The following is a 25,339-nucleotide window of genomic DNA, read 5'->3' as shown; positions in this document are numbered from 1 at the left end:
ATTAGCACAGCTGAATCACAAAAACATAATATTGAATGAAAAAACAAGTTAAAAAGGAATTTAAGTACAATGTGATTCCGTTTCTATAAAGACCAGGAATTGGCAAAGCTGAGCAATGTGTTATTTAGGAGGCATATATATACGTGTCAGAATCATGAAAGCTAATCAAGGGAATGAGTATTACAAAATTCAGTCTAGTGGTCATAGGTAATGTTTTATGCCTTTAAATGGGTATTTATTTTATTATTTTTCATTAAATATACCTATTATTGTACACTTTTTTGCATACATTATTTATTTTACATTTTCTAAAGAGTTGCTTAGAAATAAGCAGAATAAAAAATAAAATAAGCAGAACAGCTGCTGTGGAAGACAGTTCGGCAGTTCCTCTAAAAACTAAATATTGAGTTGCCCTACGACCCGGCAATTCCACTACTTGGTATATACCCAGAATATCTGAAAACAGGGAAACACACAGATATTTGCACACCAATGCTCATAGAAGCATTGTTCACAATTGCTAAAATATGGAAACAATTCAAGTGTCCATCAACAGATAAGTGCATAAACAAAATGTGGTACATCGACAGGATAGAATATTATACAAAAATAACAAGGACTGAGGTCCTGAAACATACAACATAGATGAACCTTGAGGACATAATGGAGTGAAATAAGTCAGACACAAAAGGACAGATATTGTGTGATTTCACTAATACGAACAAACTAGAATATGTAAACTCAGTCTTAAAATGTAGAATATGGGCTACCTAGAGAGAGACAGAAGCTAGAGAAGGGGGCGCAGTTACCTAACATGTATTGACTTGTTAACGAGGTTGAATTTAAATGTTTGGGAATGGATAGAGGTGATAGTAGTTCGTTATTGGAATTATAAGTAATAGTGTTGTACTGTAGCTGAATTTGGTTGAAAGGGGTTGTTTAAAGTTACGTATGTCACCGATTAACACTACAAATATAAATAAGTTCTTGCATGAACTACTACAAAGGAACAATAGTTGTAAGAAGAGTTAATAACAAAGTGGTATATGGGGAAAATTTACCTATTGCAGGCTACAGGCTCTAGTTAACAGTTATACCTTGATATTCTTTCATCAACAGTAATAGGTGTATCACACCAATACCAGGGGTCAATAAATGGTGGGAGTAGGCAAGGGATATAGTGTTTTGGGTTTTCTTTTTGTGTCTATCTGTTATTTTTCTCTTTGGGGCAATGAAATGGGTCTAAAATTGAGTGTGATAATTGCACAACCAAGTGATACTGTGAGACACTGATTGTATACTTTGAATGGAATATATGGTCTACGAATATATTTCAATAAAATCTGCAAAAATAGAAAAAGTAAAAAAATAAACAGAGATGGTGAGTCAAGAGCCTCCACCATATAACTTAATAATTGATGTAATGAATGACATCATGTTTCTCTTCCTGTTAGACTCTTAGGCCTTCAGAATCAGAACCTCTGTCAAGTCATCCTTTTACCATGGGGCCATATATAAAATATCAATCAACCAGGTCTTCACAGGCAGTGACCAATTGGAATGAACATAGGGCTGAAACCAGGACCTACAGGTGTCCTCTCTCCATCCCTCAACCCCCACTCCACCTTGGTCAGTTCCTAGGCCTGAATTCCTCTTTTGGGAGGCAGAGGGACAGAGGATGGGCCAGGAAGCTGTTTTGGAGGGATGGAGGACTCAAGACAGTTTATGTTTCCCAACTAGGATAGAAATATTGCAATATTTTAATAACTGGCATGGCCATTGCATAGCAATGTCGAACAAGTTTCAATATCAACTTCTTCATCTCCCTAGGGATAGCACTATAACTGGCAGTAAGTATTTAATCATTATTTAATGAAAGAACAAGACATAACTTACATTACAGTTGGAATCATTAACTGCTTTCCCATCAAGATGAGGGGAGGAGCTGAGATTTGGCCTCTATAGTGAATTTCTACTGTCTTTACTTTCCCTATGATCATTTATCCCTTTGTCTAAAACCGGAGACAATGGTTGGGTACATGATCTAAGTTGGTCCAATGAGACTCAATACTGGGACTTCTACTTAGTCCTCTAACCCACCCTAACCACCCCTGTTATCAAGTAAGCATCTGGAGCTGCTAGCAGCCCTCTTGTCCCCATGAGAGCACAGCCTGTTGGGAAAGAAGTCTGCATGAGCAGCAGAGCCAAGATCTGGAGAGAGTCAGATTCCTGCAACCTGATGTAACCCCCTAGATCCAGCTAAGCCTGAAGACACCCTCATCCCTGCACATTTCAGTTCATTAATCACCCAATCAATTCCCTTTTTTTTTTTGTTTTGTTTGTCCTTTGCTTTTTGCGATTACAAGCTCAGCCTAATTCAGCTAGAAGGAGAACCTCCCCTTAAGAACAACACAAGTCTGAGTTTGTATCTCTTAACTTTTCACATATGTGATATTTTGGCAACTCATCTGGTAACTCACCTTTCACCCAGATGAACATTTGATAGATTTATAAATGAGGGAAAATCCAGTTTATTCATGACAGGATAGGCGTGAATGGGAACAAGCAAAGTTTCATCTCCCTAAAATTAATGAGGGGAAAAAAGTTGCATTTACCATACCGAGGATCAAAATTTTTAAAGCAAAACCTTGTAGAAGCCTTATTTTTTTTAATCTCGCTTTTAGTCATTAACAAAAATTTCTGAAAGAAATCAGAGGGCATAAGAGTCACCCCCAGAGAACCTCTTTTGTTGCTCAGATGTGGCCTCTCTAAGCCAACTTGGCAGGTGAACTCATTGTCCTCCCTCCTATGTGGAACATAATGCCCAGGGGTATAAATCTCCCTGGCAATGTGGGACAGGAATCCTAGGATGAGCTGGGACCCAGCAGCAAGGGAATGAGAAAGCCTGCTTGATAAAAGGGTTCGGAAGAGAGAAATGAGACAAAATAAAGTTTCAGTGGCTGAGATATTTCAGAGTCGAGAGGCTATCATGGAGGTTATTCTCAGGCATTATATAGATATTCTTTTTTCATTTATGGGTGTATTGGAGTTGGTGGGGGGAAGTACCTGAAGCTGTTGAGCTGTGTTCTAGTAGCCTAGATTTTAGAACATGATTGTATAAAGATATAACATTTACAATGTGACTGTGTGATCATGAAAGCTTTGTGTCTGATGTTTCTTTTATCCAGGGTATGGACAAATGAATAAAAAATATGGATAGGGCGGGCCACGGTGGCTCAGCAGGTAAGAGTGCTTGCCTGCCATGCCCGAGGACCCGGGTTCGATTCCTGATGCCTGCCCATGTAAAAAATAATAATAATAATAATAATAATAAATATGGATTAAAAAATAACTAAATAATAGGAGATACAAAGGGCAAAATAAATTGGGTAGATGAAAATACTAGTGGTCAATGAGAGGGAGGGGTAAGGGGTATGGTATGTATAAGTTTTTTCTTTTTTTTTTTTTTCTGGAATAATGCAAATGTTCTAAAACATGGTGATGAATAGACAATTATGTGATGATATTGTGAGCCATTTGTTGCCCACAATGTATGGAATGTATGTGTGTGAACATTTCTCAATAAAAATATATATTTAAAAAAAAGAAATATGAGAGTTTTAGGAAAACATTAGAAATACCGAGTACTCTTAAGTATAATTGAAGCATAGATATTTTTAAATACACTTCTTCGAAATGATGTTCACTATCCAGGAAAGTAGAAGATAACGATGGTTTCAGGTGAATATGAAGACAGTAACAGAGCTGCTTCTATTTCAGTTTTTAGTGGCCTGAGATGAGAAGTAATCAGCACAGTGCTGAATCGGAAGAAATGAATGGAAGGAGGGGACAGAGACATGGTTCTAGTCCCAACATGAAGGGTGACCTTGAACCAGACCTTCACCCTCTCTCAGCCTTGTTTCTTCCTGTGCAAAATGGAGATTAAAAACACTTTGCCCCAAAGGTGTTTATAACAATTAAAGACGACTACCTTGAAAAGTTAGAAGTGCTGTGCAACTGTGAGATAGTATTCTTATTACTCCTATGAGCAACAGGAATGAGTGCCCCACACGCCATAGAATGCCTGTCTTGGGGAATTTTCTTCTGCTCAGAAGGGAATATTCCTCCTGAAAGCAATATTCTGGTTTCCACCCCCCCCCCCCTTTTTTTAATTGAAACTCATTTGTTACTAAAGGATAGCCTTCTGTTTTATTCTGAAAACTTAGGAATTTAGTTAACCTAACACTTCTCAAGTTGCAAGGGTTGGGCCTGGAATATATTACAAGCGGAAGTGTGGAGTTGACAGTTTTACGAGTAGGATTGACGGAACATGGAGCTAGTTGTGGCTGGAGGCCAAAGCATGAATTAGGGGACCTGGAAAAAGGCTCCTGAGAGCCTTTTAGGGGTCAGGCCACACAGGCTCCCGCTGCCCCACAGGCCCCGGGGCTGCCTCTGAGACAGCCCAGCTACCTAGAAGCTTGTAACCACAGTCTGGGGCTGTTAATATTTCAGCCTAGCACTTCAAGGAGCACATTTAAGTTGTTTGAAGGAGGCTTCCTTGCCTCCCAGCACCACCTGATAAATAAGGTTTCAGTCCTCTCATGGGTGGGAAATCTGCAGCCAGCAGGGTCTGGGCAGCCCGTCACTCCCTTCCCGGGTCCACATCACAGGATGCCTGGCCTCCCCTGGCGTCGTCCTGGCTGCCGGGGTGACACACAGGGGTGACATGGGAAAGCTCATACTTGTCACCCACTCTCTCTTTCTTCCTCCCTTGAGGACACACATTTTGGCCCTCTTCTTCCCCCACCAAAAAATAAATTGTAAGAGGCTTACCTTGCAGTGGATGCGAATGCAGTCATAATAGTAACGCCACTCGTCAGGAGAAAATGTAACGGTGGCTGTAAGGGACAGGCCGGGGACCAAGCGGTGTTCCTGGAAGACAAGCAGGCTCTCGTCAGGCCAAGTCCAAGGCAGACCAGGGACAGGGGAACCCAACACCCCCCAAAGAAGGGGTTGGCCCAAAGATACTTACTTTTTTCACATACTTGATCTGAAAGTATTTGGTTTGTGGGGGTAAAATATGAAGATGTATGTCTTCACTAGAAACATTGACCAGATGCTGTGAGAGGAAAAAGAAGCATTTTGAGTAAATACAATGTTCTATTTATCTGCATATTCAGCTCCTTATTTACTTATCTTGTTCCTGAAGGGATCTAAAAAGATATAATGCAGTTTTTAAAACTTTTTAAAAGAGATGAAATATCAAATACTGTGTAAAGACTAGTAAAATAAACACAATAAAACACTTCAAAGAATAAAAAATATGTCCCACATGCCTACTGCCGGTTTAAGAACAGAAGAAGAGGCTGCAGCCCCTGAGCATCCTTCTGGGCAACTCCAAATCTGAACTTTGTTAGGGTGCGTGCTCTCCTCCCTACTGAGCCCAGAAGCCCACTGCCACTGACTCCGCTCGGTTCCCTAACCACCTGCCCTGATGTTGGGACAGGAGGGTGCTTGGGCAGTCAGAAAAACATCCCTGGGGCCAATGAAAGAAGACTCAAGGTGGGAAGCTCTCAGACGGTGAAGGTAGAACCTACTTCTCTAATGCAGGACAACCCAGTCGGGGAATTACCTGGGTTTCTGGGTAAAGAGATGCTTTTCCTTCCTCTGCTTGAGAGGCCAGCAGGAGCTCTGGGGTGCAGTATGAGCTTCTGCCTGGGCCCTGGGAGGGCAAAGGGCCCTTGGTTATCAGTGTCTAGGCCAGAGGCAGAGCCTGCTGCAGGGCTCTGGATGCCCTGCGTCTGAGACTTCCATTCACCTCAGCTCTAAATTACGCTCAGACGTTATCTCCAGAGGAGCTAATGCTGGTGTTTGCAGATGTTAAAAGTTCTCATTGGTTAGATGCAGGATTGTTAAGGGATCACAGTTCGTGTGGCCCTATTTTGGCCTATCATTTTGTTTAATATGCTAGAAGCCCAGGTCTCTCCCGACTTCTGAGGTTACCCTGTGTAGGACAGAACTGGTGAAGGTGAAGGCTCCTAGGCTGAAGGAGGTGGGAAGGTCTGAACCCAGAGAGCCGTCCTTCCAAAGAAACTGGGGGAACGGAGGCGCCACGCTGGGAGCCCCGTGGTAGTGGATCCCACCTGGGGATGGAGGGGTGGGCACTGGCCTCAGGGCCTGGAATTCCTAAAATTAATTCAATAAAGACTGAGTGGCAAACAAGTATAAATGAATTGGTTTTAATGTGTGTCCCAGGGGCTGTTAATCTTGGAAGAAATCCAATCAATGATACACATTCTAAGAGTGGTTAGTTAGCAGAGTCCACACTCCAGAAGTGGCTACAAAGACTGCTTCTTTATGCTTATCTGAATTGATACTTAAAGTCTTCTATGCTCATAAGGGATGTTCAGGATATTTGGATTAATTAAAAACATAACAGAGGCATTTCTGTCCTGGAACAAAACAGATGTGAGAATCTGGTGAGCCCAGATGCCCATTACCGTGTTGGAGTGATGTTCAAAGACCCAAGACTCTCTTATGACCTGGGTTAACAAAAAATCCTGCCCTCCCACCCCCAAGTCAGAAAGTCAGCCTATTCTGACAGAATGTGGCTGCACCTGATGCCAGCAAATCTTTCTTGACAGCTGCTATGGCTAGAAGTTCTCTATGATTATTTTTTCCCCTGTTTCCTTATAAGTGTTTATATGCATGGCAGAATTTCTTCTAGGACCTTTTCATTGCAAAAGATGATCTGCCAACAAGGGCATTGGGGAGGGGCCCCGTCACTCCCATCAGTATCTACCAGGAAGAATCTGCCTACTGGAAATAACTGAATTGGCTTAGGTCTGTGGGCAACAAGCAGCATTGGGCTGAAGACCAGAGGTCTGGTGTCAGAGTGGCTGGGCTGGCTCAGCTCCAAAATTCTGAATGGTCCTGAGGGAGAGAGATGCTGGACCACCCCCCCCACCACCACCACCACACCGAGTCTGAAGGTCCAGTCAGCACCTGTGGGGGAGGGGCTGAGCACGGTTTTGATTTAGAAATATAAAGAAACCTAATGCTTCCTCCAACCTGGGTGTGGTAGAGCAAACTCAAACATTACCACTGCTCTTTTGTACATGAATGCAGCATGCAGAAAGTCATTAGATATCTGTACTGCCAAGTGAGTCAAAAATTAGCAGTAAGAAAATATTGAATGATTCTCTTAAAGAATAGAGCAAAATAGAGCCCACTCATGATCGTAGAAGATATTATTTTGCTACTGCTTCTCATATTTGCCTTTAAAGAATTCTTAACCTGAAATTGTTCCATTTGGATAAAAAAATAAATAAGAATTAAGAGAATCAAAAAATTTTAAACATTAATGGAGTGCAGGAGGAAGAACATTTCAGCTTTTACTTGAGACCAGCCATAGGTTGAATTAGGCCCCCCAAAGAAACACGTTCTTAATCTTAGCCCACACCCCTGTGACTCTGAACCCACTCTAAGTGGGATTTGTACTAAAGTGCGGCAAACTGAGATAGGGAACGCCCTACTCCAAACCTCTGGAGGCATTATACACAGAGGACACAGGCAGAAGGAGGGGGAGAAGGCGGAGTCTGTGGGAATCTAAGGAGCAGAAGGAAATAGGATAAGCTCAGGAACCCCAAGCACTGCTGGTGCTACCATCTGTGGGGAGAAAGCAAGTGTTGCCGCTAGCTTCACTTTGGACTTCTCCCAGCCTTAAAACTGTGTGCCAGTAAATTCCTATAGTTTAAGTTAAAACCAGTTTGCAGTATTTGTGATGGCAGCTCAGGCAGATGAAGATCAGATCTGAAATGAAATGGAGGATAGCTAAGACTGAAGGTCTGGGCCCACAATTCCACACAGCAGTTGGCAGAAGCCTAAGCAGGCAGTCAACAAACCATAATAATGGTGTGTGTGTGTAAATAAATACTTCTTCTGTCAGGGACATTTAAACCAACTGTGGCTGAAGATGATTCCAAGGGACATGTTTACAATTGAGCTTTTCAAAGGAACTTAATAACAACAAAACTTAAAGTGAAAAATGAACAACTTGCTCTCTGCATTTTAGAAAACAAAGTCAACAACTAAGAGCCTGACTTTGAAAACATATGAAGGAATACTGAGATTCTATTAATTTTTAGTGCTCAGTTTTTAGTTCCCAATATTTCTGCTTACTATAACAATCCACGCGCTTAGTCCTATCAAAGACTGTGCTGTCTGAGCCCTATGACTGAAGAGGTCACATAGTCTAACCCCTTATTTTATGAAGTCCCAGTGACTTGGAAATAGCTCAGTGTCACACAGTATTAAGTGGCAAAGCTAGATCCAGAACCATGGTCTGGTTCAACATACCTCACTGCCTGTGCTGGTTTGAAATTGTTATGTACCCCAGAAAAGCCATGTTCTTTTTCTGAATCCATTCTTGTAGGGACAAACCTAATGTCAAAGTTGTTTCCATGAACATGAGACTCACTCAATTGTGGGTGGGACCTTCTGATTAGGTTGCTTCCATGGAGATGTGTCTCTACCCATTTAAGGTGGGTCTTAATCAACTTTAGAGTCCTTTAAGAGTGAACCATTTTGGAAAAAGCTTCAGAGCTGATACAGACAGAGATGCTTGGAGATGCAGAAAGAAAACATCCCTGGGAAAGCCATTTAAAACCAGAAGTCAGGAAAGAAAGCTAAGAGTCACCATGTGCCTTCCCATGTGACAGAGAAACCCCGAACACCACTGACCTTTTCTTCAGAGTCAAGGTATCTTTCCCCAGATGACTTAGTTTGGATATTTTTATGGCCTTAGAACTGTAAACTTGTAACTTAGTAAATTCCCTTTATAAAAGTCAATCCAGGCGGGCCGCGGTGGCTCAGCGGGCAAGAGTGCTTGCCTGCCATGCCGGAGGACCCCGGTTCGATTCCCGGCCCCAGCCCAAGTAAAAAACAAACAAACAAACAAAATATAATAAAACAAGAAAATGTTTAAAGATGTTTCCCTTTCTTCCTCCCTTCCTTCCTTCCATCCTTCCTTCCTTCTCTGTCTTTCCTTCCCTTCCTCCCTCTCTCTTTAAAAAAAAAAAAAAAAAAAAAAAAGTCAATCCATTTCTAGTATATTGCATTCCTGCAGCTTTAGCGAACTAAAACAATTCCCCAACTACATTTCCTGTCTTTCCTTTTATACTGTATCACCAAATTGGTTTTATTTTTAAATTGTTCAGAATAATATCCTTTCATAGAGAAAACAAATGGTATTCCCACAGAAAAATAATAATTTGATGAAAAAAAATAACCTTGAGACTATGAAGGAAGTGCTTAGAAAGTGTATCTTAAAGTTAAGAATAAAGTTTATTTGAGGGGTGCAAGGGTAGTTCAGTGGTGGAATTCTCACCTGCCATGTACGAGACCCAGGTGTGATTCCTGTCCCATGCACTTCTCAAAACAAAAAAAACAATCAAGCAAACAAACCAAAAAATTCTGCAAATGATGCTGCAATAATCGGATGGATACTCACATGGAAAAAGAATGAAATGTGACCCTGCCATACGGCATACAAAAAATAAAAAAGTTTATTTGATGGGGGGAGAAATGAGGACTTAATGCTTAATGAGTGCCGAGTTTCTGTCTGGGTTGATGGAAAAGTTTGGTAACGGATGGTGGTGACGGCTGCGACATTGTGAATGGAATTAATGCACTGAATTGTATACCTGAAAGTGGGTAAACGGGAAATTTTACATTGTATATGTTATCACAACTAACATTTTTAAAAGAAAAGTTTATTCGAAAACATAACAAAACATGTGTAACCCAGTTACCAGCTGGGGACCTCCCACACCTTGCAGCAAGGCAAACTTGCCTGCAATTCTACTCACTCTTCCCATTGTGGGCTCAGTGGAAGTCCCAAACCTGCGAGGATCTCCATTCCCCTGGGAACTGACCTTCCCTGTCGGTTCCCATTACGATGCTAACGTGAAACTCAGCCCCTTCAGTTTTTCAGACTCCCCTGCCCAAATCAATAACACATAGTAGTCATGGGTTTAACAGCCTTGACTCAAGATTAACAGGGATTTCCCAAATTGGGCTCACCATTCTCTTACTCCCCCTTTGCATCCTGCTTCTCAAGCACACACACCCCTGCCTCCCCTTCAGGAGGGAATATCCTCAATCTGGCATGCAGAGTGGAACCTGTCACCTGGGGAAGCCATGGCTTGGGCTGGAAGGGAACCTTCAACCCCAAACACTTAGCATAGCATTGTCCCAATACAACATTTCAGGCCTCCATGGTGGGGTCTTTTAACACCTCCCTTCACGGTAGAGCTCAAACATTTCTAGAGCAGATTAAAATTTAACCCCAGCTTCATAACTTCTTCAAGGTTTTTTTTGGCTTAAAATTCATGTTGTTTGTCCCTTCTACTTTAAAATTTTACTCTATAATGTGTCTCTCCAAAATGTGTGAGGAAAATCAATGCTCCAGAAAAATGCATTATGTTTATTCTGCAGCTTCAATTCATCCCACCACTGCACACTGAGGAAATATCACTGGGATTTGTGACTTCCCTCCCTTTTGAGAAGCAAGATCCTGAGGGGTTCTGCAAAGGCTGTAGCAGGGATCAAATACCGACGTTACTATTTCAGAAAGTCTGAAGGAAACTGTTCATTTACCTTAGATAAGGCTGTACTGGCTAACAATTTTGTTTGGGGCTGGCAATAGCAACACTGGTTGTCTCATGGGGAAATGGATTAATTATTTACTTAACAAATGGTTTCCCAGACAAGATCTTTCCACAGAGGGAAAAAAAGAATTTAAGGGGTGTCTGGTGCTGAGAAAACCAGGAACCATTATTTCAAATTTTACAGCAAATCGAAACATTGATTTCAATATGAATCCAAGTAAAGTATTTTAAATCCTTTACCCAGTTCTGGATCAATCTCAAATGTTAATGAACAATTTATTGTGGTTTTAAACACACATTCAATCTTCTGTCCTTGGGCAATTTGCATAGTTTCCTGTAGCAAAACCAAAATAAAAGCAGAGTAATTGGCTTTTCTCTCTCTGTTTTGCAGGAATCTCAAAGTAATTGCCTTAGACTTCTGCTGAACTTTACTAGTGGAAACAGAAGGCTGGCTCTCCCACAATCTCTGAGAACATTATTAAATCATTTTTCAGTTTTATCTGTTTCTGTTTGTTTTAGTGACTGACAGAAGCAGTATGAGTTAGACTTTACACTGCATTTACTTAGAATTAGTGAGTCTCTGAGTCACTCTGTCTCTTCTAACAAAGTGAGTTCAATCCCATTCACAAGTGTTTATTGAGTATCTTCTGTGTGTTAGGCATTGTGCTAGGTACCAGGGACATGGTAATGCAAAAGAAAGACATAGTTTCTGTTTTGCAGCAGAGTTGAGGCATATTTGAAAATAATTAAATCATACTTCCACATTCTCCCTGCATTCTTAACAGAGGTGATATCTTCCTGATGGGGTATGAAAACTGATTCTTGGGAGGGTAAAAAGCATTTAGATATTACAATGGCTTTTGATCTTCCAAAGCTCAATCCTACCTGACAAAATCTTATTCTTTAGTATTTAATTTCCCTTGCTAATTTCTCCCTAAGGGGTGATAATGAAAAAAGATTGGGAACCACATCCAGCCTCTAAGCTTCTACTCTATTGGTCTTCTTCCAGCACACCAGTCCCCGCTCAAAAACATTTCTTTAAAAATTAAGAACAGAAACAAAGAGGGGCTTCTCCACGTTCTCCCACTGTCCTCTTCTCCTAAAATGATGGTCACGTTTCCCTACTGTGCTGGCTTGAAATGATGTATGTATCCTAGAAAAGCCATGTTTTAATCCTAACCCCATTTTGTAAAGGCAGCCATTTCTTCTAATCCCTGTTCAGTATTGTATGATTGAAACTGTAATTAGATCACCTCCTGGAGATGTGATTTAATCAAGAGTGGTTGTTAAGCTGGATTAGGTAGAGGTGTGCCTCTATCCATTTGGGTGGGTCTTGATCAGTTTCTGGAGTCCTATAAAAGAGGAAACATTTTGGAGAATAAGAGATTCAGAGAAAGCAGAGAAGAATGACATAGCCACAAGAAGCAGAGTCCACCAGCCAGCGACCTTTGGAGATGAAGAAGGAATATGCCCCCCTGGGAGCTTCATGAAACAGGAAGCCAGGAGAAGAAGCTAGAAGATGATGCCATGCTCACCATGTGCCCTTCCAGATGAGAGAGGAACTGTGACTGTGTTTGCCATGTGCCCTTCCACTTGAGAAAGAAACTGTGAACTTCATTGGCCTTCTTGAACCAAGGTATCTTTCCCTGTATGCCTTAGATTGGACATTTCTAAAGACTTGTTTTAACTGGGACATTTTCTTGGCCTTAGAACTGTAAACTACCAACTTATTAAATTCCCCTTTTTAAAAGCCATTCTGTTTCTGGTATATTGCATTCTGGTAGCTAGCAAACTAAAACACCTACCCACGGGGTGGTCTATTTTTTTTAGTGACAGATCCTCACACACATATAGTCCATACATGGTGTACAATCAATGGCCCACAACCAAAAACACTTCTTTAGCTTCCTGCTGCTTTCTGAATTACAATCTCAGTATGTTGATATTTTAGTCCCAACCTACATTTTCTGCTTTCTCTACCGTTTCCTTTTTCCAAAACTCTGCTATCCAAATGAACCAGACTCCATGCTGGTCTCCAGATATGCCTTATGCTTGCTTACCCTGAACTCCTTTTCTTGCTCTCAAAGTCCTCTCCCCACTTTGCTTTAAGTCTATCCCAAATGTCTCCTCCTCCACTAGCCTTTCTTCAACCCTCCTACATAGGTGAGATGACACTTTATTGTCATTGAGCATTTTCTTCTTACTTCTTTATGCCACCTTGCTTGCTGGTTTCATGTTCAAGTTGTTTGTGGCTTTTTAATGTTCTCTAAAACAGGTAAACCTTCTTGATTTTATTCACCTCAGAATCTCCCACAATGCCTGTATACCCTGCTCTGCACATAATGGATGTCCTTACTAAGTAAGGGTGGAATTGAAAAGGATATCATCTTTAACTCTACTAAAAAGATGACACTATTCAGCAAACTCTGAAACTTCATTGGGATAGGAAAATAATATATAAAAAAGGACCAATTAGAGAAACAAATACTAAAGTAGCAGCTAATATGACTACAATTATGAAGAGGGCAAAATAATTGGATATTTAATGACATTACTGGAATTACTGATATTATATCAAGAGAAAAAAGTGCCAGCTTAAAAAAGCTATGTCATGGCACAAGAAGTCCATATTATTGCTAACTTTTTGGTATAGTAACTTTATATACTACCAAGTAGTTGTTATTAATAATAATTACTATCCTGGAAGGAATGTCAATTTTTCTTGAAACTAGGTGAATCTTGACAAACTAACCCTGATTGGTGTGATTCTGAAGAAAGTCTATTTTAAGAAAGGTAAGCCCTTCTATTCTATCCCTACAGCATGAAAAATACCTAATTTATAGGTTAACAACAAATTTATAAAATCTATCATAAAAAAGAATCATGACTTAATATTATTAAGATGAAAATACTCTCCAAATTGATCTATAGATTCCATGCAAACTCTTCCAAAATCCAAGCTGTTTTTTGCTTTTGTTTTTGGCAGAAATTGACAAGCTCACCCTAAAATATATATGGAAATGCAAGGGACTCAAAATAGCCAAAAGGATCTTGAAAAAGAACAAGATTGAAGGACCACATCTCCTGATTTCTAAATTCACTACAAATTCTAGGAATCAAGTATGTTCTTGGCAAAAGGATAATCATATAGAGCCATTTAGTATAATGACGAATCCGGAAATAAATCCTTACATTTATGGTCAATTGATTTTTTTTCAATATAGTTATACAATTATGAACAAAACCCAGGGCTGCTGGATTACAGCTCAACAATTTCAGGTATCTCCTTCTGGCTATTCCAAAACACTAGACATTAAAAAGAAATATCTATATAATGAGTTAGCAGTCACAGTCATTTGTTAAATCTTAATTTCTCAGTTACACTTCCTTCCTCTCATTTGAACTTTCTCTTAATCTTCATGGTTATCTGGACAACGACCATTTTAACTTCTTTATGCTAGAAAGGAATGTTTATCTTAAGGGATAGAGGAATGAAACTGGCTGATGTTCTTGGAGAGATATGGTCAATTGATTTGTTTTTTTACTTTTATTTTTAAACAGTTTTATTCACACAAAATACAATTCATCTAAAGTGTACAATCAGTGGCTCTTGGTATAATTACAGAGTTGTGCATTTATCACTACAATCAATTTGAGAATATTCTCTGCCCCAAAAAGAAGAATCCTATATCTTTTATATGGTCAATAGATTTTTACCAAGGTTGCCAAGACCAGCCAGTGGGGAAAGAATAGTTTTTTCAACAAATGATACTAGCACTACTGGGTATCCATATGCAAAAGAATGTAGTTGGACTCCTACTTTACACAATAAAGAAAAATTAATTCAAAATGACTCATAGATCTAGAGTTACAGCTAAAACTAAAAGTCTTGGATGCTAACTTAGGAGAAAAATCTTCTTTATCTTGGATTTGGCAAGGTTAATATTCTTAGATATGACACTAAAGTACAAGCAATGAAAGAAAAAATAGAAAGGTAGACATCAATGAAATTAAAAACTTTTGTGCATCAAAGGATATCATTAAGAGAGTGAAAAGACAACACACAAAATGGGAGAAAATATTTGCAAATCCTAAATCTAATAAGGAACTTGTATCCAGAATGTAATAAGAAATTTTAAAACCCAAGAATAAAAAAGACAAATAACCCAATTTAAAGATGGGCAAAGAACTTGAATAAAAATTTCTCCAAAGATGATATATAAATGGCTTAACAATTGCATGAAAAGATGCTCAACAGCTTTTGTCTTTAGGAAACTACAAATCAAAACCATAATTAGATACAACTTCACACATATTAGGATGGCTAAAATAAAAAAGATGGACAAGAACAAGCATTAGCAAGGAGATGAAGAAATTGGAACTCTCATGCATTGCTGATGGGAATATAAATTGATGAAGTCACTTTGGAAAACAGTTTGGCAGTTCTTCAACATAGTAAACATAATTACCACCTGACCCAGCAATTCTATTCCTGGGTATTTACCCAAGGGAAATAAAAACATATATCTACCCCAAACCATGTACCCGAATGTTCATGGCAGCATTATTCACAATAGCCCAGAAGTGGAAACAATGCAAATGCCCACCAACTAATGATAGATAAATAAATGTGTTATAGCCATACAATGGAACATTGTTTAGATATAAAACAGAATTCTGTACTGATGTATGATACAACATGGATGAACATTAACAACATAATGCTCAGTGAAAGAATCTAGTCACATGAATCAAAGACCATGCATTGTTTGATTCATTTATATGAATCCAAAATAGGTAAATCTTTAGAGAAAGGAAACAGATTAGTGTTTGCCTGGGGCTTGAGGGGAGAAGGACTGGGGGAAAATGAGAAGTGACTGCTAATGGAGCATCTTCATAGGCTGCTGAAAATGTCCTAAACTTAGATTGCGATGGTGGTTACACAAGTCTGAGAATATACTAAAAACCATTGAACTGTACATTTTAAATGAATGAATTACATAGTATATGAGCTACATTTCAATAAAGCTATAAAAGGAATTGAAGAAATAAGTAATAAAATTCTATTTTAGCTTTTGGCTTCAAAACAATGAACTATATGAATGATAATGATTTTAGGCCTATTCCATTATAGCCTAGACACACAAAACCTAATAATCTGGAAAAGTAGCTCCAGAATGAATTATTAACTTTGGACTTTGATTGCTGTGTTCTGAGAAATGTGTCCTTGGAGTTGCTGGGTGAAGTTTTTACTCATAGCTTGAAAATCTAACTTTTCTCCTGAGAGGAAATACTTGACTCAAAACAGATTTCTCTCCTGCTCTAATCTCTCTTGCCACCCTCAAACGTGTGAGGGACTCATGGAAACTGCTTCCTCTGTTCATTGAATATTGCCAGATAGAGATCTAATTTCCCTTCCTGAGAGCTTTATCATTTGCCAGCTACCAACATTGATTCTTTACACTGAGAACAGTCCAATACAATAAGTGGCATTCTTTCTTAAAATAATCGACTGTAGAAACACTAAAAGTAGTCTCTTGAGGAGACTGGGGCAGAGCCAGAAGGGTAGCATCACATATTTGAGCCAGAATCTCAGAGAGCCCATGTGACAAAAGTCCACCTCTACCCAATTCCAACACATGCTCAGGAGGCCAGTTGGGATCAGATCTCAGGGCTGTATTAGTCAGGTTCTCTAGAGAAACAGAACCAACAGGAGATATCTGTAAATATGAGATTTATAAAGGCATCTCACATAGCTGTGGGAATGCAAGAGTCCAAAATCCGTATGGCAGGCTGTGAAGCTGGCTATTCCGATGAAGTGTCTCAGTGAACTCCACATAAGAGGCTTGCTGGAGGGCCAAGGTGGCTCATCAGGCAAGAATGCTCGCCTGCCATGCCAGAGGACCTGGGTTCACTTCCCGGTTCCTGCCCATGTAAAAAATAACAACCAAACAAGCAAACAAAAAGAGGCTTGCTGGCCAAAGAAGTAATGAAGATTAAAAGTCTTCAACTGATTGCTCCAACTCAGCAGATTGGATTAGCACATTTGTGGGAGATGCCCTTTGTTGATTGTGGATGTAATCAGTCACAGATGCAATCAACAGACTGATGATTTAATAACCCAGCCTTCTGGTTTATCAGCCTGCCACAAAATATCCTTGCAGCAACTGTTAGGCCAGTGTTTGTCTGAGCAGACAACTGGGCACCAACACCTAGCCAAGTTGGCACCAGAACCTAACCATCACAGGGGCCTATTGTGGAAAAGTTCTGAGATGGCCCAGTGTGAGTTCAGGAGATCTTGGAGAGGTCACTGAGGTATGAGAGTTGGCTTAAATGTTTAAGTCGATTTTAGCATGATCCTGCAGTCATGCTGAGCCTACCATAGTCTGAACATCCATCCAAGTTAACGACGGGGAACCAGGAAGGACAGGACTTTGGCACAGTTCTGTGTTGGACTGCAGTAGCTGGAGGCTAGAGGATACAGTCTAGCCTTCCATCCTTTCTCTCTTGGAGCCGGCTCAGTGGAGGTGAGCCCCTCCTCACAGACCTGGCCACGCAGAGGGCAGTATCTCTAGCAAGAATGACTGATTGGTATGGGCAACTGGAACCCCTTGGGAAAGAAACACCATTTTCCCCGGGGCTGTAAGCATGAGCAAGCATGCACTAGTTTGGAAGAAGGCAGCCTAAGAGTCAAATTCTGTCTCATCACTTTGTAGCTGTGTGTCCCTGAAAAAATTAACCTTCTGGCATCTCCATTTGTTCATCTATATAATGGGGATAATCATACAGCCTCTACAGAGCTAGTACAAAGACTAAAAGAGTGTAAAACACAAAGCACAGTATCTGGCCCCAAGAGTCACTCAGTAATGACATCTACTTGTAAATAATGATGGGAGGAGCCTTGGGAGAGAGGGGCGGGGCATGGAAGAGTACTTGTCCAAGGATACCCATGCAATTTTTAAATTTCTCATTACAGAACGTTTCTGGCCCAGTTAACACCTGCACTTCTGCTGATTATGCTTCTCTTTAGATGAATCAGTCATATAAATGCAGAACATTCATGTTGTTCATTATTATGATTAATTATCCCATGTAAAAATTACCTACCAGAATCTGTTGGTGTTGTTTTTCTATTTGATAGCCTCCAAAATGTAATATGCCAGGTTTTGCCTGAAGGACCTTATTACTCAGAAGTTGTGTGTAAACCTCTATAAAAACAATGTAGATAAGTACATGATGAGACACAAAAGGAAATATTAAATTAAAGAAGGACTTATAAACATGGGTTCTCTTTAATTTGGGGTATTTTAGGCCTATGAAATTTGCAGGCAGAGGATGCAGTTGTCAAGATGAATAATCTGTTCCAAGTTAGCTGTATTGCTTCTCTATTTTTAAAAATCACCTGTGAGATTTTAACAGCATGGTATACATTGACATATGTTGTTTATTATCTGTCAACACAATTTGTAAACAAAATGAATAGCAATAATTTGTTCTTCACACACTTTATACTAATCTTTGTAATAAAACACCAGCTCCTAAGAGCCCCATCTCACTCTGCATAACTCAGCAATAATTTATCAAGGAAAGACTACCCAATTCAAAGTACGCAAATACCAAGTGTCATTTTATTACTGTATGTTTGGCTTTTATTATTGGATGCCCTATGAAGAAAATTACAATTTAATATACAATAATCTGAGAGCTTTGCATAATTATCGTTCTGGCCAATAAAGACTCAAACAGCTTTTGTTATAATGTGAATGTCTTTTTTTTTAGATTTGAGAATGTCACAACTGAGCTCACAAAAACTGTACAGAGTACAAAATTTCCCCAACTCTTTATTTAGGCAGGAACTGAGCCGTGTGGAGGAGGCACCAGAACCGATTAAACATTGAATCCTTTCCATTCCTAAATGCTTTGAGCAGGCAGTGCTGTGCTTCTATTTGCATAGAGCTCTCACATCTATCCCATGAGGTAGGTCTTATTTTCACTTACAGATAAGGAAGCTGAGACTTTACAAGGTTAAGCAACTTACTCATGGCTGGTAGTTAAAATCAAGTCCAGATCCATCTGATTTCCAACCATTCTTCTAAACTGCCTGCTTTCTGACAAATAATATCCTTCCAACTTTGGTTAACTTCAAATTATGTAAGCCATACACAACCTCACTCCATCCCTTACTGTGTCCTGACTGTAGAATCCATCTGAAGTGTGTGAAACATTTGGTGCTTTTGCTCCTCCCCAGGTGAGCTGTCACTGTCATCTTTGGGCCAAAGTAAAGAGCTGGAATGGGCAAGGATGGCACATAAGGGGAAATAAAGATCTCTCAGGCTATTATTCGGTAATTTGTTAAGAGCTGAAATTAATGTTTGGCAAATTTTTTAAATTTGGAATGCTTGTTTTGTTTTTTTAGGGCCACAAAATAGATGTATAACTGGCACTTTTTCCTTCCAGCACTGGAAATACCAGCTTTCCAGCACTGAGGTGGGCTCTGGGGGCCACTGAGCTTGATGGTAAAGAGCCAGTGCCTCTAACACCAGCCCTCTGCTTACTGGTTATGTGCCCTCGGGGAATTCAGTTAACCAGAGTCTCAGCTTCTCCAACAGTAAATGCAATTAGAACATATCTCATGAGTTTGCTGTGTGGATTTAGTAGGCAAATTGATTGGCTTTTCACATAATAGCTACAGGGTTTGCCAGGTTTTCCAGGCTAAGGGTTGTGCATGCAAAAGGCAAGACAGTGTAAAATCCCCAAGGAATCAAAGGAGCAGGGAGTAAGACAGGGTGGCTGGAGCTGGGGATCAGTGGAAGGTCAATGTGGGGATGGCGCTGGACCAGGAAGCAAAGGGCCCCAAAGGCCAAGAGATGGAAGAATACTGGAGCAAATAGGGACAGATGCAGGCAGGACTTTTAAAAAAGAAACTGACCAGGGAATGATAAGCAGTGGGGAGAGCATGGCTGCTGGGGAGGAGAGTGTTGCAGCAGACCTGGGAATAGGGGAAGGATAAAAACCAAGGCTGTGGGGACAGGAAGGAAAGACATTTGAGGAAGTAGAAGCCAGGAGGACTAATTTGCACCCACAAAAATCTATTGGTTAAACCAGGAATGAGGGGTGGGGAATGGCAGTTGATGCTTAATGGGTACCAAGTTTCTGTTTGGGGTGATGGAACAGCTTTGTTAATGGATGGTGAGGAGGGTAGCACAACATTGAGAATGCAATCAAACACCTCTGAATTGTATACTTAAAACTGGTTAAAATGGGAAATGTTATGTTGTATATCTATAACCAAAATAAAAATATTTTTAAAAATTACTGATTAAGAGAGGGATATTCTCTGATCTAAATGGAACCACTATTCTTAATAATGAAAACTATTATGGGATAGGGTTTAACAAATGAATATGATCACCAAATCACTGAATTGATATCTCTTTTAGTTTCCAGAATCTTAGAGCAGCTAGAAGTAAAAACCTAAAATTGTGGAATTGTAACCCATATCAAACTCTGAAAACTGTTCTATAACTAATTGTTGTGCTGTGCTTTGAAATTAATCGCTGTTTTGTATATGTTATTTTTCACAAAAAAGTCGATTGTGATGATAAAAAAACATATTTATTCCTTCTAGCCTCAATGTACTGGAACAGCTAGAAGGAAAAATCTGAGAGGATGGTATGGTAGCCCATAACAAACTCTGGGATCTGTCCTGTAACTACTTGTTAAAGAGTGCTTTGAAAACTATTGCATTTTTCTTTCTTTGCTTTGTTTATATGTTATATCGTATAATAAAAAAAGTAAAAAAAAAAAAAAACCAAAACTATTATGGGCCTATAAACAATACAGATAAATTAACACCAAAATTCTATTATGTTCTCTGGACTTTGGATCCTCTGCGAAGATGACAGCCATATAGCAAATCAGTTTTTGAGCCACTTACTTGATTCTAGGAGATGATTAGGTACCTCTGTTTTTTTCTTGGGCTCCTCCACAAGGCTCTTCAGAAGGAGGGGTGATACTTTATTAAATGATTCTTCATCATTCTTTAGTTCTCTGCTTGGGGTATTCACCAGGGCCATTTTCTCGCGAAGAGTCTTCTTTTTAGAACCAAAGCTTCTGGGAAGAAAACAGTACCAGCATAATCATCCATGAGAAACCAGACACATTTTTGTTCTCAATCCTTGACAAATGTGCCTCTTGTCACTGCTGCAGTTAACTGTGGTTTAAGACCTTCCCTGGGTTCCCACACGCAGTTACCCTGTCAATCTTATATCACACATCACAACCAGATGTTGTACCATTGCTCAAAACCTTTCAATGGTCCTTAATGCTCCCCAGTAGCTTTTCCCAGAACGTCCTTCCTGATTAGATGCTATTTGAGCTGTTCGTAGGGGGCACATGAAGGGAAAAGAAGATCCCATGGTCAAACAAACTTGGAAAATGTTGGAGTAAACAGTTAAGTAGGCCTCCTCTATTCTGGGATGTCTCCAAATTACCCTCTTGGAGGTATGTGGCCATGGAACCCTTTAAACTTTGGAAGCATGCTGAAGTATGGTGGCATTTAGAAGCCACCTTCCCAGGTCCCTCTGTGGAGGTGGAGGTACCTACAGTCCAGACCTGTTCATCTACTTCTTCCCCACCTTGGATGCCTTTCCTAGGAGCCCTGGGGTCCTGCTTTATGCTGCAACATTTGCCAGATTGGCCTGACATTCTCATTTAAGTTCCATCTTCTTCCACCCTATCCCCACATTCTTCAAAGCTCTTTGGCAATTACCTCCTCTACTGTTCAGTTGGCATATAATAAGGTACTACCTTGGAATAGCACTTTACAAATTCCATACTACTTTATATCTTCCACAGCAGAATCTTGGGGCCCTCGTACCAACTGGGAAGCTGCTCTGTGAAGCCCCCAAAGGTGGATGTATCTCTTTCACCTTTTTCCCTTAACAGCTCTCATCACAATACGCAATTCTTTATCTTTTTGGTTCTCTTTTACTTTCTTCCACTTCCTTATTAGAACCCCTGTTCATGAGGGCAGAGTCCTTGTCTCTTTGTTTGTCTTTGTACAACCATACCTGGCATAGAGCTTGGCACATAGTAGGAATGCAAAAAATCACTAGGTTAGTGGGACTTACCCTATTAATAAAGAAGAAATATCAATTAAAGGATTCTGGCTTACTGGCACATCCATCAACTAGGCTATTAAAATTATACAGTTTTCAGTATTTTTGGAGACCTCTGTAATCCCTCTACACTGTGGTATTTTTATTTCCATTTGTTTCTTGCTCTGGTGTTTAAGATATAAGGAGAGAGAGGACTAACACTTCCCGACTCTAACACCTACTATAAAGCCACAGTAGTCAAAACAGCATGGTACTGGCACAAAGACAGACGTATTGACCAATAGAACCGAAATGAGAGTGCAGAGATTTTACCATCAAATCTATGGCCAATTAATCCACTGAATCGGGACAGAATAGTCTTTTCAATAAATGGGTTTGGGAGAACTGGATATCAATAGCCAAAAGAATGAAAGAGGATCCCTATCTTTTAGTCTATACAAAATTAATTCAAAATGAATCAAAGACCTAAATATAAGAGCAAATATCATAAAACTCCTAGAGAAAGATGTAGGGAAACATCTTCAAGACCTAGCTTCTTGAACTTTATACCCAAAGCACAAGCTATGAAAGAAAAAAATAGATAAATGGGAATGCCTCAGAATCAAAAGCTTCTGTGCCTCAAAGGAATTTGTCAAAAAGGTAAAAAGGCAGTCAACTCAATGGGAGAAAATATTTGGTAACCATATATCAGATAAAGGTTTGATATCCTGTGTATATTAAAAAATTATAAAACTTAACAACAAACAAGCAAACAACCGAATTATAAAATGGGCAATAGATATGATGACATTTTTCTAAGAGCATTTACAAATTGCGAAAAAACACATGAAGAGATGCTCACCTACTAGCTATAAGGGAAATGCAAATCAAAACTACAATGAGATATCATCTCACACCTATAAGAATGGCTTTGATTAAACAAACAGGAAACTACAAATACTAGAGAGGATGTAGAGAAACTGGAATACTTATTCATTGACGGTGGGAATGTATAATGTTACATCCACTGTTGAAGATAGTTGGGGGGTTCCTCAGAAAACTAAATATTGAGTTGCCCTACAATCCAACAATACCAATATTAGGTATATACCCAGAAGAGCTGAAAGCTGTGACACAACTAGACATTTGTACACTGATGTTCACAGCAGCACTACGCATAAATGCCAAAAGATGGAAACAATCCAAGTGCCCATAAACTGACAAGCAGATAGACAAAATGTGGCATATACACATGATGGAATATTATGAAGCAGTAAAACAAAATGAGGTCTTGAAGCATATCACAACATGGATGAACCTAGAAGATATAATGCTGAGTGAAATAGGCAAGACATAAGAGGATAGATATAATATGATTTCACTATTATGACTGGTAAAGAGAACAAGCTCCAAATCATACAGCCCAGAAGAAAATATTCACTCATATATAGCAATGAACTAGAGACTGCCTCTCTGCAGCCAGAGTACGCAAATCACTTCACAAGCAAAGGCTTCCATATGGCTCACATTTTTAACATTGACCATTCATAATAAAAATTCTACAAAAGAGAAAAAAAAAGGCTTAATGAACTTTCAAAATAATCTGGCCCCACCAGGTTATTCATTCATTCATTTGATCACTTATTCATTCACTCATTCATGCCAACAAACATTTGTGAGTATTTATTATGTACCAGGTACCAGGTGAGAGAATGCTTGATCCTGGGAATACTAAAATTAATAAGGCATAGCATCCATCCTCAAAGACTTTACATTCTAGTGTGACAAGTGGATACATTATAAAATACAGCATGATAAATGTTCTAACAATGATATATACAGGGTATATAAAAAAAAAGATATAAGGGGAAAAGGGAAGAGGATCTTGACACACTTTCTGAGAGCAGAGACCAGTGTTTTCTATGTGTCTGGTAGCACAAAGCATAGTCAGGGCTCAAAAAGTGGTAACAGCCTGCTCATAATGAACTTCACCTGGGCTATCAGAAACCTGTGAAGTGTTTCACCTGCATGGCACAGAACTGCTCCAATTTAGGAACTCAGGGAATCTGGGAACAAGGCAGCTAATGTCACTTACCCAGAGGTGCAGGCTGGGTACAGCATGGCTTCAGGAAGAGAGATTCCAATTTTCAATGCTGTACTTGCCATTATCCTACTTTAGCAGCTGTTCCCCCTTCTAAAGTGGGTTTTTCAAAAATAAGAAAGGAATCAGGCTTGTTTCTCTTGCTCAGTGTATTAATTGTACCCTTCACCATTTTGTCCTTTCATTTCAATTCTTTCTTAAATAAGAAAGAAATAAGAAAGAAAAAATATTTCTGGCCTCTTGGATCCTATCAGACTGAAGTGGCTTGATTAAATACACAACCCAAAAAGCAAAACATGCAATATTTATGATGTCTTTGAGGCAGAGAAGAAATATTTCAAGGACTTTCATCCAAAATGGAGAGGTGAAAAGGTGAGTGGATGAATCCAGACAAGAAAAGGTATAACAAGACATTTACTTTGAAATTATTAAACTGAGCAGTTGATTGACTGAATATAAATATGGGATAGAACTGATGTGTTTAGGAAGAAATTCCAAGGAAGCATTTTTAAAATTTCATTCCCAGAAAGTAGTTAGTAATGGTAATTCAGAGACATGGAAAACGAAATTGCTGCAATAAATTCCTGGCATATTCACAGCTCAATAAATCAGAACAGTTCTTTAGAAAAAAAAAAAGTGAATGTAAAGATCGCAAGTGGGTCTTATTTGTATTTTTAGAAGGCCCATTGCTTTAGATTCCTAAAGGACTCCTTGACCCAAGATATTTTACGAGCCTCTTCTTTACAGCATCACGCAAAATACAGTGAATATATAGGAGGTGCTTAACAATTTCTTTCAGAAAGAATGACTATCTCCTTTGACCTCACCTCCCACCGCCTCTAGCCAGTATCCACCAAGGTCGCCTATTCCCCAGCATAGCCTCCTGCTATCTACTTCATCCCCACCCCCCACCCCAAACCGACACTCCCGACCCTTCTCCTCTGGGACCCCACTCATTCCCTGCCTGGACTTCCAGACCTGGGCAAGAGCTACCCCGTTTTCACACACCTCCCACTCCGGGTCGCCCCATCCTCTAGTGTAAATTTGTCGCCCTGTCCTCTGTCCTCTCACCCCATCCTCTGTGGGTCGGACCCTCTTACTCTTGCCAAAGGCCTGCTCTCCTCAGCGCCCCTTTACTCCAGCCCCTGCTAGGAGTAAGGGTAAACCCCAGACCCGCATCACCCGCGTTTAGGCCTGTCCTCTCCTTGGACCCCCGCCGAGGCTGACTTGCGGCCAGACCCCGCCGAGGGCTAGGACTGCCTCAGCAGCTCCGCCTGGGCCGCCCCTGGGCCACCCCCGGCCCGGGTCCGAGGACCACTCACAGTGGACAGGGTTCCCGGGCCGGATTCGGCCAGCGCCAGCTCCAGCGCTCAGGCGTCGCCATGACGACGAAGACGCGCTCTGGGGTTGACAGCTGGATCCTACCAAACTCCCAGAGGATGTAGGGGGTGCCGGCGGCCCCGAAGGAT

At 40.1% G+C, this 25,339-nt stretch overlaps 1 protein-coding gene across 7 annotated transcripts in view; it reads right to left on the bottom strand.

Annotated features, from left to right (window-relative positions):
• CFAP221 (cilia and flagella associated protein 221) overlaps positions 1 to 25,258 on the bottom strand; it is a 159,474-nt gene extending 134,216 nt beyond the window's left edge. For 2 of the 7 annotated variants that reach the window (XM_077153565.1, XM_077153568.1), the window contains exons 1-6: positions 23,865 to 23,964; positions 20,608 to 20,783; positions 17,778 to 17,878; positions 5,033 to 5,119; positions 4,834 to 4,932; positions 2,481 to 2,581 (exon numbers count right to left, since the gene is read on the bottom strand). In XM_077153565.1, coding sequence (XP_077009680.1) covers positions 2,481 to 2,581; positions 4,834 to 4,932; positions 5,033 to 5,119; positions 17,778 to 17,878; positions 20,608 to 20,783; positions 23,865 to 23,935 — 635 coding nt within the window. In that variant the 5' untranslated portion in view covers positions 23,936 to 23,964. The other 5 variants (XM_077153566.1, XM_077153570.1, XM_077153567.1 and 2 more) reach the window with 5 other exon arrangements.
• Between the last annotated feature and the right edge of the window lie 81 nt (positions 25,259 to 25,339).

This window comes from Tamandua tetradactyla, chromosome 3, assembly GCF_023851605.1.
Source record: "Tamandua tetradactyla isolate mTamTet1 chromosome 3, mTamTet1.pri, whole genome shotgun sequence".
Lineage (NCBI taxonomy): Eukaryota > Metazoa > Chordata > Mammalia > Pilosa > Myrmecophagidae > Tamandua > Tamandua tetradactyla.
This window is presented reverse-complemented; position numbering and strand designations above follow the sequence as displayed.